At 36.0% G+C, this 17,332-nt stretch overlaps 1 protein-coding gene across 1 annotated transcript in view; it reads right to left on the reverse strand.

Moving 5' to 3' along the window:
* NRK (Nik related kinase) overlaps positions 1-17,332 on the reverse strand; it is a 138,751-nt gene that overhangs the window by 36,858 nt on the left and 84,561 nt on the right. Inside the window, exons 9-15 of the mRNA XM_056125691.1 lie at positions 16,555-16,609; positions 12,271-12,349; positions 10,915-11,090; positions 8,627-8,690; positions 7,062-8,226; positions 4,167-4,274; positions 782-849 (exon numbers count right to left, since the gene is read on the reverse strand). Coding sequence (XP_055981666.1) covers positions 782-849; positions 4,167-4,274; positions 7,062-8,226; positions 8,627-8,690; positions 10,915-11,090; positions 12,271-12,349; positions 16,555-16,609 — 1,715 coding nt within the window. The remainder of the gene's footprint in view (positions 1-781; positions 850-4,166; positions 4,275-7,061; positions 8,227-8,626; positions 8,691-10,914; positions 11,091-12,270; positions 12,350-16,554; positions 16,610-17,332) is intronic.

The following is a 17,332-nucleotide window of genomic DNA, read 5'->3' on the forward strand; positions in this document are numbered from 1 at the left end:
GGGAGTATGATTTTAAAAATACATATATTAATTTTTGGATTTTATATAAAATTGCATGTAACATTAAAAATATGAAACATGAGCTGTGAAAAGTACTTAGGATTTATCAATAGTACATATATTAAAGTATAGTAACTGATATATAATATAATATAAATGAGTTTTGGCTTTGAATATCCCTATCGGTCATTTTTGATTTTCAAATTTAGTGCACTAGCCTCTGAGAGTAGAGGCAGTCTCTGTGTGTATACATGAATGTGTGTTTGTTTTAGTATGTAGTACATAATTTTAAGTTTAAGTACATGATATATATGAAATTTCACATCAGGGCATTTGCCTTGCACACAGCCGACTGGGTGACCCAGGTTCAATTCCTCGTCCCCTCTCAGAGAGTCTGGCAAGCTACCGAGAGTATTTTGCCCGCACGGTAGAGCCTGGCAAGCTCCACGTGATATAGTCGATATGCCAAACACAGTAAGTCTCACAATGGAGACAGCAGGACAGTGGACAGTGGACAATGGGCTAGGCAAAAACTGCCAAATAATTCATCAATGTTTATTTAATAAACTGTGCATTATTAGCTAATGATCAAACAAAATACTGATGTTGAAAGGTCTAGTTAACAGATTACTGCAGCTTAGGTTTTAAATGTGGTTCAATGAAATAAATGATGATAATAACACGTTAATATTTTAGTTTCGACTTAAAGTAAAATTATCTTCCATGTTCAGTATGATAGTAAATCATGAATAATTTGAATAAATAAATGAGAGAGGCATACCTTGGAGAGAATGTGACACGGTGCACACGATTCTGGTTGCCAGGCACTGATGAAGATTTCCCTTGGGCCTTAGAGACATAGTGAATTATTTTAGTGGTACTCTAAAGTGTAAATTCTTTTGAATTTTTAATTTGTAGAAAATATCTTATGTAAATATATTCCCAAAAATAACTAGTGAAATAAATTTTATTTATAAAATGTATTTCTATAATTACATATTGCATAACATTTAAAGTTATTAATCATAGTTTCTGATATTCTTAAATCTTAGTATGAAGACAAATTTTGGAAGCCAGGTAAGCATATTTTACACCCACCAACTGCCCCCTGCGCCATGTAATCCCATCAACAGATAAGACCCAGAGACTATAAAATCCAGCTCTTGGAAGAGAACAGTGCAGAGTCTCCTGCCTCTGCGCCTGGCTCTCCTCTCCCGGGCCCCTTGGAGGAGGGTGGGTTGAGTTTCCCTCCCCACGCCGAGCAGAGCCCCGTCAGCTGAAGACCTCCGGTTCCAGCCACAGCCATGCTTAAAACCACTCTCCACACATTCGGACGAGCCTCTGGCAGAGGAAGCCAGGTGTGCAGGACTTGGTGCACAGATCTCCAACCCTGCTCGGATTGAGACTGGGCCTCCTCCACCCAGATCCCCCATCTTCCAGTATGGAGGTGTTACACCCACCAACTGCCCCGGGGGCCGTGTAATTCCATCAACAGACAAGACCCAGAGACTATAAAACCCAGCTCCCAGAAGCGTGTGGCCGTATTTGCGGCCTCACAACATCTTATTATCTAATTCTTACGCTGGAGAATCTGGCAGGCTACCAAAAGTATCCTGCCCACACGGTAGAGTCTGGCAAACTCCCCATGGCGTATTCAATATGCCAAAAAACAGTAACAATGATGGGTCTCATTCTCCTGACACTGAAAGAGCCTTGAATGTGGCACTTTCTAAAATCTCAGGGCTAGGACGAAGGAGACGTTACTGGTGCCTGGTTGAGGAAATTGATAAACAACAGGATGACAGTGATACAGTGATGTAAGCAAATACTGTCATCTTATTATTGAGAAATATGCATCCCAGAAAGGGAAAATTGCTTTCAAAATGATTTTACAAACTAATCAAGTGAAGAACCTGAGACATAGTATATCAGGTATCATGCTTCCCTTGCATGCCGCCAACCCAGTTTCACTACCTGGTACCACATATGTTCCCTCAGCACACCAGGAGTGATCTCTAAGTATAGCGTCAGGAAGAAGCATTGAGCGCTGCTGGGTGTGACCTGCCTTCTTCCCCATAAAACAAAAATAATCAAATCAAAAAATATCTAGCATCACATTCTAGATATGATGTGATCACATAAATCACAAACTGACCCAAATATCCCTAAATAGACAAGTATTCTATCTTTAAATAAGTATGCTTCTCTATTTGAAACTTTCAAAGTATTGTAATAGTTAGAATTACACCAATTTTTTATTTATAAGTTAATTGTTTTTTTTTAATTTTTTGCTTTTTGGACTGCACATGGTAGTGCTCAGGGATTACTCCTGGATCACTCCTGGTGCTATTCAGTGAACCAAATGGAGTGCCAGGGATAAAATCTATAAGCAACATGCAAGGCAAGCACCCTATCCACTCTTCTATCTCTCTGGTCCTTAAGGGAATTGATTTGGAAAGGTATTTAGTTAAAAATCATCAAGTAGGTCTGAATGCAGATTGAAATAAATGAAAAATAAAATAGAAATATTAAAAACAGAAAACAAACAACACAATAGCATCAAGTAAACCCAATCCTTTCTATGTTTTACTGTCATATGTATTTATATTCTGTATAATGCCCTTTCATGTGTTGCTTCGCTTTATTGTCTTGCTTCGCTTTATTGTGTCTTTTACATTGCTTTTTCCCCTTTTGTTCTGTGCAAAGCAACATTTCATAATTAAATGTTTTTAATTAAAATGAAATTCGTAACTTTTTTAAATAATAAGAAACTAATAGAAATTAAAGCAGAGGCTTGGAGACAGTAAACAATTAGGACGTATTCATGGAAGTTGCTCAACCCATCTCAATTCCCAGGACCACATGATTCACTGAATGTTGCTGGGTGCAGCCCTGGAGGGCCCTGGCACCAACTGAGTGGTCCAGCCTCGGTATTCCTGGCACTTCAGGTCCTGACCAGCATTTTGTCCTTGGACTCTTGCTCCTAACCAAAGGCCTGTTTGGTTAAGAATCTCCAGTGTCCCGCAGTGATTCACTATAAAGAAAAAAAAAAAAAAGAATCTCCAGTGGGGCCCTAGGGCCTGCTAAGAATTGCTTGGGAGATTCCCTTTCCAAAATAAAAGTAATTGTTGTGAGGTAAGCCTGTCAATTAAAGTAAATATTTAATACATTTAGCAATAATAAAAGTAGTCTTCCTTAAAAAACTGTCACTGTCACTGTCCTCCCATTGTTCAGCGATTTGCTCGAGCAGGTCCAGTAACGTCTCCATTGTGACAATTGTTACTGTGTTTGGCATCTCAAATATGTCACGGGTAGCTTGCCAGACTTTTCTCTGCAGGCAAGATACTCTCAGTAGCTTGCCGGGCTCTCCGAGAGGGGGTAGGAATTGAACTCGGGTCAGCCACGTTGGACGCTTGCAAGGAAATGCCCTACCAGCTGCGCTATCACTCCAGCCCTTAAAAAACTAAAATTTTTAATTCACATTGGTCATCATATGCATGACTGTTTATATCATATATATATATATATATATATATATATATATATATATAGCAATGATCTACTCTAATACCCTTGACCTGATCTCCCATTGCTTCTTATCTATCCCTTCCCCTCCCTTCTTGCTTTCTTTCCTTCTGGGCCACTCTCAGCAGTACTTGGAGACTATTCTACCTTTAGTGGTCAGAGTTTGCTTCCGGAATTGTTCAGGAAACCATGTAGTGCCAGCTATCTCCCTGAGTCTGTGCACTTTTAAACTATAATATAAACAATTATAACAAGTAAAATTCCTCCTTTCCAAAATCAATGAATAGGTAAGAATCCATTTGTTTTCTCTAAAAAATGTATTTTTACTGACATCTATATGTAATATATATAGATGTTTCAATATTTCCAAACATTTATAAATAATACAAATTATTTTGTTTTCTATATGAATAAAATTCTACTTCATTAAAATTTTATTTACTACTCATATGAAATAACTTTCATTACTTTTAAGATCAATATTTAAATTACTAATATTTTATATATGAAATTAAAATTACAGGTAAATGACAGTTTTCTAGGGTATTCAGTGTTAAGCATATAAATATATACCATACAAAATTAGATTCACTTTCCTTAGGCACTTATGAATATCACAGCAACCCATAGTGGGAACTTACTTCATTTCCTTTAGGATTTGGAACATATGGCTGCAATGGTTCTATTTGGACTTCAGCCTGAACTGAGCGAAATGCTTCATTGTTTTCTGATGATTCATCTCCTTTGTTCTTTGAAACAAATAGAGAATTAAATATTTTGTTTAAAAGCAAATTACAGGACTAATTGCATGATTATCATATACAATTAAATAATTTTCAAGTAGTAAAATTGGCATTAACAACTATTTTTGTAGCAGTTTTTGGTTTCTGTATCACTTTCAGAATCTGAAGAGTTCTATATATTCTCTAGAAAACTCGATGTACACATAATTACCACAAATACTGTCATAAAGATTATTGAACTTCAGGTGTTAATTTATTAGATCTAAGAATCTCTCTCCCAAAGTCCTTTTAACTGTCACTGTCACTGTCCCTCTTCGTTCATCAATTTGCTTGAGCGGGCCCAGTAAAGTCTCCATTGTGAGACTTGTGTGTTTGGCATATCAAATACATCACAGGTAGCTTGCCAGGCTTTGCCGTGCGGGCTACTCTCAGTAGCTTGCCGGGTCTCCAAAAGGGGCGGAGGAATCGAACCAGGTTCGGCCGTGCTGGCTGCGCTCAAGGCAGACACCCTACCACTGTGCTATTGCTCTAGCATATTTTCTAACTGATAAACTCAAATTATAATATTTGAGTAAGCTCTTGCAACCCCAATGTTTCAATACCCGTGCAATGTGAGATCTCAGAGGATATTGGTGGTAGGAAATATACATTGATGGAAGAACGGATGCTGGAACATTGTATGACTGAAACTCAATCATGAAAGCTTTGTAACTGTATCTCATGGAGACTCAATAAAATAAATAAATAAATCTCAAATGTTTAGAAAGTCCTAAAAGTTTAAGAAAGCCTCTGTTTTTTTTTTTAATTTAAGCGAATCAACAATATTTAAGAGTAATAGGAAAGAGTTTTCTTCTGGTGAGTTGAACCACAAACCAATCTTAACATTATAATAAATTGCCTGGAGGCTATCAGTGTTATTACTTCCTAGGAATTCTATTGCCATGGGGTCTTTTCCTATTTACCTTCCTACATCAAAAAAACCTATGACTTTTATATCAATAACAATATCAATAATTTCCTGTCCCTTTGTTTTCTTTATGTGCTACACATAAAAATATTAATCCCTATACATATTAGGCTGGAGCGATAGCACTGCGGGTAGCTCGTTCGCCTTACAAGCGGCCAACATGGCCGACCCGAGTTCGACTCCTCCGCCCCTCTCGGAGAGCCCGGCAAGCTACCGAGAGTATTCGATATGCCAAACACAGTAACAACAAAGTCTCCAATGGAGACGTTACTGGGCCCGCTCGAGCAAATCGACGATCAACGGGAGGGCCTTTACCTTACCTTTACCTTTACACATATTAGATAACAGAATTTGTGACTATTATTTTGACCTTGTCCATTTTTTTTTTGCTTTTTGGGTCACACCTAGCGATGCTCAGGGGTTATTTCTGGCTCTGCACTCAGGAATTACTCCTGGTGGTGCTTGGGGGACCATATGCGATGCCGGGGATTGAACCCAGGTCAGCTGCGTGCAAAGCAAACGCCCTACCCGCTATGCTATCACTCCGGCCCCTGACCTTGTTCATTTTAGAATGTTTCTTCACATATATATTTAAAACAACAAATGACAACTGCATTCCTTACTTTTAATACTTAATCTGATGGCGATAAATAAAAACAAAATCTTTTGTCATTTTCAGAAGTGAAAAAAATCTCCATTAGATCTTAACGTTAGGTAGAATTTTAGGAGATAGTTATTAGCAAATCAGGTAACTCAATTTCAGGCAAATAACACCATTCTAGACTCATTTCTTTTCTGTTTCTTTTTCTCCTCTTTTAACCTTTATTTTATATGGACTACATATTTATTTTTCCTTTTAATTCCTTATTCTCTTGAAATTTTATCCTATTTTGTAAAACTTAATAGGGAGATAGCATGTTCAATTGGCTGAATTTGGACAAGCCAAATGATTCCCTAATGAATGTGGATGAATACAAGATCAGGCTCACAATGATTCACTTTATGTAAATGAATGCTGTGAAGTATTATAAAAATTTGCTCTTCTAAGTTTATTGACCACATTAATTTGATTGTCACACCCACAAACTCTTCATTGTCATATTAGGGTTTGCCCGATTGAATCAATCAACTTCATCCACATTATAATCACTTACAGAATTTTGAAATAATAGATTTTTATTAAATAGTTCAAGAAAAAGATTGATATATTACATTTCCTATATCAAGAGATTAATCTCTCACTTGTGTAATGCTCTATGCAGTTATATCATTAGGCAAAATGGCTATAAAATTAACAATATAAATCATGCATCTGGTACAATGTGTTTTACAAGATACTCTACTTTTTCTTCTCACTTCACTATTGGCTTCGATATTCTGAAGTAAAGAAATTATGCAATACAACTCAATTAGTACCGTTCATTATGCTATGATAAAAAGGGATCAGGGAAATGAGAGTAGAAAGACAAAAATATTTTGATGTTTTCTAAAATTATATTAAAATTTTGATGATTAAAGAAATTTTAAAGAAAATATATAGTATTCTATATTAGCTGTTAGAATAACAGGTAGCAAACTGATAACTAATTGATATTGCTATAGAAATATCAAGTCATTTATGGATCACCTCAAGCAGGTGTTTTATTTTCTTAAATTTGGTCTCAATTCTTTAAAAAATTGGGTGTGCTTTCAAGGAAAGACAAATTAGACAATCTTCTTTGGGTCACAAGTAATATCTGTTCCATTTGATTTTAGAAAGAGAAAACATCACTATATTTTGTCAATTTATTTGTATTTGACTCAGCAAGTATAACACAAACTCTTACATTTGCAGCTTGTCTCAATTCTTCCTCATGTTGGTTAAAGATATCCTCCCATCTGCGCTGGCGCCTTTGTCTTCGGGCTTCTAAATCTGACAGCTCAAACTCTTCAGACTTCTGTGTAAACTTTGCCCGGAAGCGTTTTGGTGATAGTGTTTTTGTCAATGCCTGCTTTAGGCTAAATACTCTTGATTTTTTCTTCTGTACCTGTTCTGGTTTAGAGTAAAATGTGTTTGATGACAGATTTTCCATCAGGGTTTGTAGTCGACCAAGCGGCTTTGAGTTCTTTGAGTCTGGCGCTCGAAGTAAATCACCTGATAATCCTTCTACCAGTGCTTGAACTGGGCCAACTGCCTGTGGGGGTTCTAATGCCCAGGCTTGTGCCTGAGGTGATCTTTCTGTTTTCCCCTCTACTGGAACGAGCACCTGAGTGTCCAAATGTAGTGGTAACAGCACATGATGGTTCTGTGACAGTAGAGGCAGGCACACCTGGGCATGAACTTTTAAGGATTCAGGTGCCTGTGCCCCTGCATCTGCCTGGGCAGGCCCAGAAGCCTGCTGCTGTACCTCTGGTTGTTGTGGCGCCTGACTTGGTGCCATCTGTTCTTCAGGAACCTGGTTCTGCCTCTGCCGTTGTTCAGCTTCCTGGCCTTGCCTTTGCTGTTGGTCAGGTGGCTGATTTTGCCCCTGAAATTCCTCTGGTACCTGGTCCAGATCCTGTGGCTTCTCTGACTTCTGGGTCTGGGCCTGAACCTGCTGCTCTTTGGGTACCTGGGGCTGCACAGGAAGAGGCCTGGGCACCTTAAACTGAGCTTGTAGTGGTCTGAACCTCTTGGCTGCCCTATGTAGACGTGGAGGTGGCCTAAGCTGCATGGGCTTAGATGACTTAGCCTTCATGTGAGGCTGAAGAGGCATGAGCACCTGAGCTGCTGCCCCGTGTAGTCGCCGAGGTGCACGAGGTTTCCCCTGTAAAGGCTTAGGGTCAGTGCTCTGAGCCTTTATTGGCATGAACACCCTGGCTGCTCCCTGCAGATGGTGAAATGCCTGAACCTGTCGTTCATCTCCATCAGGTAACCACCTTGGCTGTGAGGGCTCTCCACGCAGGACTCTAAGTGGTCTGCACCGACTACTGGTTGGAAGTCTCAGAAGTTCATGAGTACAAGAAGGTCCTCTAAACATAAACATATAAGTAATTGTCATGTGGTAATAATTGCCAGTGGTGTAAAGTTTTGAATAGAAAATTATTTTATTTGAAAATAAGTATTTTTTCTACATAAAATATGTTTCAGTGCATCTTTCATGAAGTTTTCATGCAATATCAATAATATTCTTTGTATTTCTAATATATTCAATATTAAAGGTCTTATCATTTACTCTATCACTCTAATGTCAGATAATAAGAATTCTTTGAGTACTAATGGAAAAATTTCACAATATTTCCACACATTATCCCTTGAAAAGTACTATTATTGTATCTGACACAAATTTTTTTCAACCAAATGTAACAGTATGAAGTCAATTGCATTATTTGATTTGCTAAAATCAAATTATATGTTTAATTTTTATCTTACCTGAATCTTCTCACTGTGTACTGTTCCTTAATAGCTTCTTCCTTTTCACAGACCAGAGGCATTCCTTGTTATGAGAGAGAAAACATAACGCATAACCATCAGCACAGATAAAGATAAGATGCTTCAATCAATTTGTACACTTTAATGCTCAGGACACTGAGTAAATTTATAAGGACAAGAAAAAGGGAACCCTTCAAATTACTAGTTTAATGATGCATAGTTAGTATTCTAGTTCCTAGGCTCATTTTTGCATAGTTCTTGTTCAGACATGCTACATTTTCTGGGCATAGGAAAGAAAGTCTAGAAATATGATTGCTACAATTATAAAGAATGAGATATGAGAAAGGCAGAGAGAGTAAGGATAAGGGAAACTCTGGTTGATGATCCATGGTGAAGATGGCTTAAAGGTGTGTGCTCTAGATATAAGTATTTCATGGCTTGGGTTCATATCCCTCTTTGAGTTTTGCATCTTTGAGACTGGCTAGCCCTGGTTATGCCAAACAAGTGTACTTTCCACGTTGATTAAATAAATAATTTCCTTTGCATCCCACTCCTAAACAGGGTATGTATCAACTCATGCAGATAAAAGGTCCACTACAGTTAATCCTGCTATCTCTGCCTACCATTTTTCCAGGTAACTCCGCCATATTCACTGTCAACATGCCTATGGCTCTACAAATTAAATGTGGGATATACCACACAACCTAAAATGTTAAAAATTTCTCTAATTAATTTCCTATGATTTGCTAAAAATTCTTCCTGATATTTCTGACATATATATATATATAAAAGCTTACTTGCATAAGTCAGTTCCTTAATGAAATCTTACAATTCGTGAAGAGCACATCACAACAATATTACTTAAAATAATAAAAAAGTTAGCAATCACCAATTATCAGGGAGATGCAAACCAAAACAATGAGATCTCATGCCACAAAGAGTGGTACACATCAAAAAACAAACAAACAAACAAACAATGCTGGCGTGGATTTAGAGAGAAAAGTATTCTCATTAACTGCTGGTGTGAATGTCAATTGGTTCAGCCTTTCTGGAAACAATATGGACTTTCCTAAGACACTAGAATTTGATCTTCCATATGACCAAGCAATACTGCTCCTGATAATATACCCTAGTCCCTCAAAAACAAAATGCTGAAAAGTCATCTGCACTACTATATTCACTGAGCACTATTCACATTAACCAGAATCTGGAAAAGACCCAGGTGCCCGAGAACAGATGAGTGAATAAAGAAACCATGAAACATCTATACTATGAAATACTACGCAGCTGTTAAGAAAAAATGAAATTTGCTTATACATGGATGGAAATGGTGAGTATCATACTGAATAAAATCAGTCAAAGGGAGAGGACAATCATTTGTGGAATATAAAAAAAAGACTAATAAGTGAATAATGACCAAAGACAAGAAACAAGGCCAGGAGGACTGGTCCATGGTGGGAAGCTTGCCACAAACAGGTAGGGAAATGCAGTTAGGACAGAGAAGGAACCACTATGACAATGATAGCTGGAAATGAATACTCCAAACAAAAACTGAGAGCTGACAGGAGATAAGGTAATATGCATGATACTGTTTCAGTAACAGTATTGCAAATCACAGTGCCTAAAGGGAAAATAATAAGAAAGACAGAGACAGAGATAAAGAAACTGACATAGAGAAGTTTCTAATATAGAGGCAGACTGCGGGTTGGGTCGGAGGTGGGGAGAGGACGACAGGAAGGAAACTGCGGACTTGGTGGGGAAAATGTGCATTGGTGAAGGGATGGGTGTTGGAACAATGTATTACTGAAACTCAGTCATGAACAACTTTGCAACTCTATATCTCACAGTGATTCAATACAAAATAAATTTATAAAAATAAAATAAAAATAGAAAAACAAATAATAAATTAAACAAATCTGTAAATCCCATTGGGTTTTATTAAAATATCAGCTAAAGGACTATATATTTAGCTTTTATTTTTATTTATTTCATTTCTCTAGTTAGAATTTTTCTTAAAATTTTCTTAGAATTTCAGTTTTAATATGAATGCTTGCTGTGTATAACCAGAACCAATTTATAATCATATGTATGTTTGTATATATATATATAGATAGATAGATAGATAGATGCTTGATGGAGAACTGCACATGAACATTATTCTTAGTAGAAAAACAGTACAAAATCCTCAGAATCTTTTGTTTTCCGCCTAATTAGTAAACAATTGTTACTTTCTTGAAAAAAATATTGAATTCTACTGTCATCTGAATATTCGAATTCATAGATTCTACCTTTTTTCTGTCTCTTTTTTATAATTCCAGTAAGATGCTTCTTTAATGACTCAACAACATGTCCTTCATTTTTTATATTTTGAACAAATGGATGACGAAGCATGTTTGCAGAAGTAGGACGAAACAGGAAATTTTTTATCATGCACTTTTCCATGAAGTTGTGGAACTTGCGAGACCTAAAAAAGTCGAAGAGATAGAAGCATTTTCAGGCTTACCACAGTTTCTCCAACTTCCACCTAAATACTGTTCTGAAGATCATAATTTTGGATAGTTATCTCTAGATATAAACAACTTTCAAATTTCCAAATATCTTACAGTTTTACAGTATGCCTCACACAGTAACACAAATCAAGCCTCAGGAGAGACCAGAGTCAATGACAATTTCTACCCAAACAAGTAACGGAATACTTCAATGATATTGGGAGCATATATGTGGTAAAAGTCAGGTAGTAAGTTGGCAATTAAGTAACTTATATTACAAATGTTAATCATAGAACAAAATAGTTCATCCTACAAGGATCATACTTTGAATTACAAATGTTTCATGTGCTTTGAGAGACAAAGATACAGGGGTAAATCCCCGAAAAGTTTGATAATAGTACCAGGAATAACTAATATCATAGGATGGTTCATTTTAAAAAATGATGTGCCCAGAAAGTCTCAAACTGTATAGTTAAAATGTATCATTAGTGGAATGTCAGCAAGAAAATTTGTCATTTTTACCAGAGTAAGTAGCCATCACTAATATTATGCAAGATGCTACAGTACCATATCATTGTAATACAAATATAAAATCTCATTTTAATATAAAAATTGAATTAAGCTTTAGAGAGAAGGTTTCCCAAGTTTGCTTTGTGTATAGCACCCAGAAGGAACAAGTCCTCTGCATTAAGTCCAAGGGTATTTAATGGACAAGAAAACTGGGGTTCACATCATAATGACGACCAACCATTATGAGGTCTCTAGCCATAGTGAGAGACTTCATAAATGTCTCATTTAATACATACCATTCCCTAGGAAATAGTTCTACAAAAAAACCTAGAGCAGAAGATATGTCTCCACACCTCAGTGTGTTTTAGAGGCCAATTATCTTTGAGAAGTTTTTCTTCTAAAGCTTAATGGGATAGTACAATAGTTTATTAATCGCAGAACAATAGTGTCATCATAATATAACATGGATAGGACTAGTAATATTTAGTTAATAGATCTTAGGCAAACTAGTTACTTAGATGTATTGCTTTCTTAGGAAATGTCACTCGAAAAAGGTTAACCAAACAAATTATAAGAACCAAATGAGTTTTCCTTTGCCAGATAAATATTTCAAGCTAATGTAACTAAGAAACTAAATGTTATTACCATCCACTGGATTTGACTTTGGGAGCAGATTCTCGCAAAATCACGAAGAGGGCTTCCAAGGGCTGAAGGTTACACAAAGCTGCAAAGGGAAATAGACACATTCAAGATCGACAAGAAAAATCACTTCAGAGCCTAGTTTACACTGCAGAAGGGATTCTGTTTCTTCATGTCATGTGGAATAGATAGAAAGGATTAACTTGAAACAAAAGAATGCATATAGAAGAAAATTTTATTTTAATACAAAGATTGAATTAGTTGCTTTAATATAACTAATCAGTTTTACTTTCGATCAGTTTTTGAAACACTGGGGTAGGAGAAAATGGTCAATGAACTGAGTGCATATTTTGCATGCAGAAGGCAGGGGTTTGATCCCTAGTTCCACATGGTCTCACTCCCAAGCATCATAAAGAACTAGCCCTAAGTACTGAGTCTAGCATACCCTCCTCAAAGCACTGCTGAGCATGGCATAAAGACCAAAAATATTTTTTAATATTACTGATAATTTATATCTAAGAATGCAAACAAAGTCGAGAAAAGCACTAATCTGCTTAGTGCTCTTCTGTATTTTGTATTGTAGGCGTCTCTTTGCAAGCTGAGAGTTCTAGTAAAAGAGGTAGCTATGGTATACCTAATTGTTAAGTACATATCCTCTAGAATGAGATCACCTGAGTTAAATTCTTTGTGACTATACCTAATTTTCTTTATATAAAAATGGAAAAATATGAATTCCCATGAAGAAATGCTATTGTCATGAGGATTAAATAATAATCTACATGCAGGAATGTCTGGCACAGAGTAGATAATACAATTAGCTTTTTATATTTTTTAATTCTGATACCAAATAACTAGTCTGCTGTTCTCTTTTTCACTCATATCTCCATATCAAAAAAGCCCATTCCAATAGGTACTGTATAAATACTTGTCAATGGTTTGGAATTCTGAGCTTTTTAAAATAAACGTTTAAATATGTGTTTCACCTAACTCATTTCCTCTAATTATTAAAGAAAACTCATAGTGCAAAAATTCGCCAATGGAGAGCTATAGTATAAACTTCCTTTAACATTACATGTGAGGACAGTTTGATATTATATTTAGATAAGGGCAGTTTGATGTTAATGACATTTAGAGTCATACTAGCCCCAAATGCTTCTCTAGTGTCTAGCAAGTAATAAATTGAAATACAAATGAAGAAAATTTTCCCAGCGTGATTTATTAGAGTTATATAAAGTCTATTACTAAAAGGTCAAGGTTTTGTTTCAGTTACATAGGTATAAATTACTGAACTGTTCCGTTTTATAACAGGGCAGTATCGTTCCCAAACTCAAAAGATCAGTACTATATCTGACTCTTCGTTTCATCACTGTGCCCATTTAAAAGGTTTAATCTTTAAATACATTGTAAGTTTATACAATATTAACCAGTTGTCATTAATTCACATCTGAGCATTCAGTAAATAAACAACATCCTAAGGACTCAAGATGAAGTAGACCAAGTTTAAAAAGGAAAAAGGAACAGCCCACAAAAGAATGGGGTATACAATAGGTACAAAAATTTTGTCAGACAGCAACTGTGTTGGTTTCCTTCATGTTCTAACTTCAGGCATAGCAATAAAGGTGCTCTTTACTCTATCTCTTAACACAACCCAACTTTTCAACATGGTTTCTACTCCTTTGAAACAACAAATCTTTTTTTATGAATCTAACTCCTCATAGATTAGAAATATTAAACCCGGAATAATCTGAATTAGTTTAAATAAGGAAGGTGCCCTATTCACTGTACTATCTCTCTGGCCTTTAGTTCACAGCTTCATTCACTGAGATACCCTACAACAACCGTCAGGGAAAAGTTATTATTCGTCTCTTTTTACTTCTCCAGGGGAGAAGATTTTATTGCCTGAATCTCAGAAGCAATGATCATCTGATGGGCATCTTAGAAGGTAATCTCCTCAGAGATAATTATCATAATCTGGGGTATTTCTGTTAGTATTTCAGACAATGACAATAGAAATAGGTTGTGAAAGATAAATATTTTAGAAGGCTACATTTTTCATAACCAAAGTTGCAACATTTCAGTTACTTATGCAGGATTGCTCTATTTTATCTCAATGTGAATTCAGAATTTCAAGGACTTGATTATGGCTCGTGGGCAGAGGACATGACCATGTGAGACTCTGAGTTTTATCCCTAGTATTGAACATTAAAAAGAATCTGTTGGTTTGTAACCTTATTTTTCAAGAATATTGATATTCATATACTCTGAAATTCTCTTTCTTCATAGAGTCTGTCAGTTTGCTCATTACATTGTTTTTCACCCAGCACTAAATAGTTAAAAATGCAAAAATTAAACAAAAAGTAAATCAAAAAGTACAAATTTGAAAAATATTTTTAAGTCATAGTATGGAATGCTCAGAAACAATAGAAAAATTACTAATCAATGTAGGAATTAATTCTAAACAAAAATAAGCATTGAGACTAATATAAAACACCATATATATAAAAATAGGAAAAAGACGTAGCAGCAGCAGTAAGTGGCAATCTCAGAGACTAAGAACATTGCCCATAGAAAATAAAGAAATGGTCAGGAACAATATCTATCTCCCCAATATCATTTCAATTTTATATATGCTATATACACAATTTAACCATAATTTTATTATACTCATCCAACATAGATACTTTGTAATTTAGAGTACTAAAGATTGCAATCAGCAGCAGCTGACATCCATATTTGTCCCACTTTTAAATTCAGCCCCATCAGCAGATAGATAATCCAAGATTGCGAGGGTAGAGGTACACTCCTGATAGGTATGGTGTTGGAATTGTGTGTATGAGAAACCATTATTACCAAAAAATCTCAATGAAAATATAAAAACACTGTCACTGTCCTCCCATTGTTCATCGATTTGCTCCAGTGGGCCCAGTAACATTGTGATACTTGTTGTTACTGTGTTTGGCATATTAAATACCACACAGGGAACTTGCTAGGCTCTGCCTTGCGAATGAGATACTCTTGGTAGCTTGCCAGGCTCTTCGAGAGGGGCGGAGGAATCGAACTCAGGTCGGCCAGGTTGGCTGCATGCAAGGCAAATGCCCTACCCACTGTGCTATCGCTCCAGACCATAAAACAAAAGATAAAACTATATATAATTAAAAATAACTCATTGTCACTATGAATTATCGACAATTTTCTCACTACAAATTATCCTTTTAAAAATTATTCCCATTGACCTTGAAATATAGGGCCAATATAACCCAAGTGTGTAAAGCTTTGTGGGTGGATACTGTGTAGGCAAGCTTGCAAGAATATGGGAACCTATAGTGTCTTTTTGGAGAAGATGAGAGAAAAACAACTCTGCCTTCTCCACCCTTACACACTTCAGGCATTTTTTTTACTTCTCACCTAATCTATATATCACTAATATAACTAGATTTATGAAAAATACGCTATGTAAGGTAAACGCCCTACCTGCTGTGTTATTGCTCTGGCCCCAGAAAAAAATGCTTTTAAAATAATAGAATATTGATGAGTTATTTAAATATTAGAATGGTTAAGGAAACATGAGGAAACTTTTGAACAATTAATGGCACTAACATTACTAAATGGAAAAAAAGAAAGTACCAAAGGGATACAGGACTGACTAATGAAGCAAACATTTTTTTACTATCTAACAACCAGCATATTAGCTCAATTTCAATGGACAACTAGAAGATTTTATAAATTGTAAAAACCTGTAATACCAACAGTATGCAACTCTTCCAGAACCTAAATGTTACATTCTACAAATATTTACTGAAACACTTTTGGATCTTGCTTGGTTGGGACTGTCAGAAACAAATACTACTGAGGTTAAAGGTAAAGGTAAAGGCCCTCCCGTTGATCGTCGATTTGCTCGAGCGGGCCCAGTAACGTCTCCATTGGAGACTTTGTTGTTACTGTGTCTGGCATATCGAATACTCTCGGTAGCTTGCTGGGCTCTCCGAGAGGGGCGGAGGAATCGAACTCGGGTCGGCCATGTTGGCCGCTTGTAAGGCGGACGCCCTACCCGCTGTGCTATAACAATAATTAGCTGAAAATTAGTAAAATCCAGCAATAACAAACTCTTTCTATGCACTTATATCATCATTATCACTACACTATTTGGTAATTACCGAACAGGAAGTCACGTATAGTTTGGCACATAGTGTGGTACCTGCGTGGCAGTAGTGGAGATCTCCTGTTCCAAAGAAACAGATTTATAAAGCATATCTCTCTAACCTTTAACAGATATTAAGAAATTATACTCACGAGGAGCTCCTTCAGCCATTTCAATTGCAGTGATTCCCACAGACCACACATCACTCTGAAAGAAAAAAATTTATCAAAGATATGTAAAAATAGGAAACTGGCATTATTTAGAATATAAAAAGAAACTTTGTTTGAAGAAAGAAATCAGTACCAGAGACATTTTATGGATTTTCTATAGTGAATCTTGCTACAGACTGGTATACTGAAGACAACACTTTCTGAACTTTAGACCAGCCAGTATTGGACCATTGAACAGGTTGTTATGAGATGGAATTCAGTTTAAATAATCTTTATTTTCAAAGTATATCTATTGCTGCTTTTACAAAAATACCAAGAGTGTGCTGTAAGGAAATCTCATAACAAGGATGTACAAAATGCACAATCTTAAGTAATTAATTAAATTCTGTGAACCTCAAGGTTTCCATGTGTAAGTGACAGATAATTGTGGATGCCTCCTGACAAACCTGTAACAAGTATTACATGAAGTAATACATAGTACATTTTCTGCAGTTACTATGACAATACAATTATGATTTATCATCATAAAAATAAGTCACACATACTATAGTAAACTATATGAATTTGCCTTCACTGTTATCAACTGCATTGCAAGTGTATTATAATATTGTTCTTTAAAATGTAAAAAGAGATCTGGGCTAGATGTAAAGGATCTGACTAGATGATTATAATCATGAAATAATCATGACTAGATGATTATTAAACAATTTAATTGATTTCCAACTATCATTGTCAGAGTGATCACTTCTGTACCCTAACT

Source organism: Sorex fumeus, unplaced genomic scaffold (genome assembly GCF_029834395.1).
Source record: "Sorex fumeus unplaced genomic scaffold, SorFum_2.1 ptg000058l, whole genome shotgun sequence".
Classification (NCBI taxonomy): Eukaryota; Metazoa; Chordata; class Mammalia; order Eulipotyphla; family Soricidae; genus Sorex; species Sorex fumeus.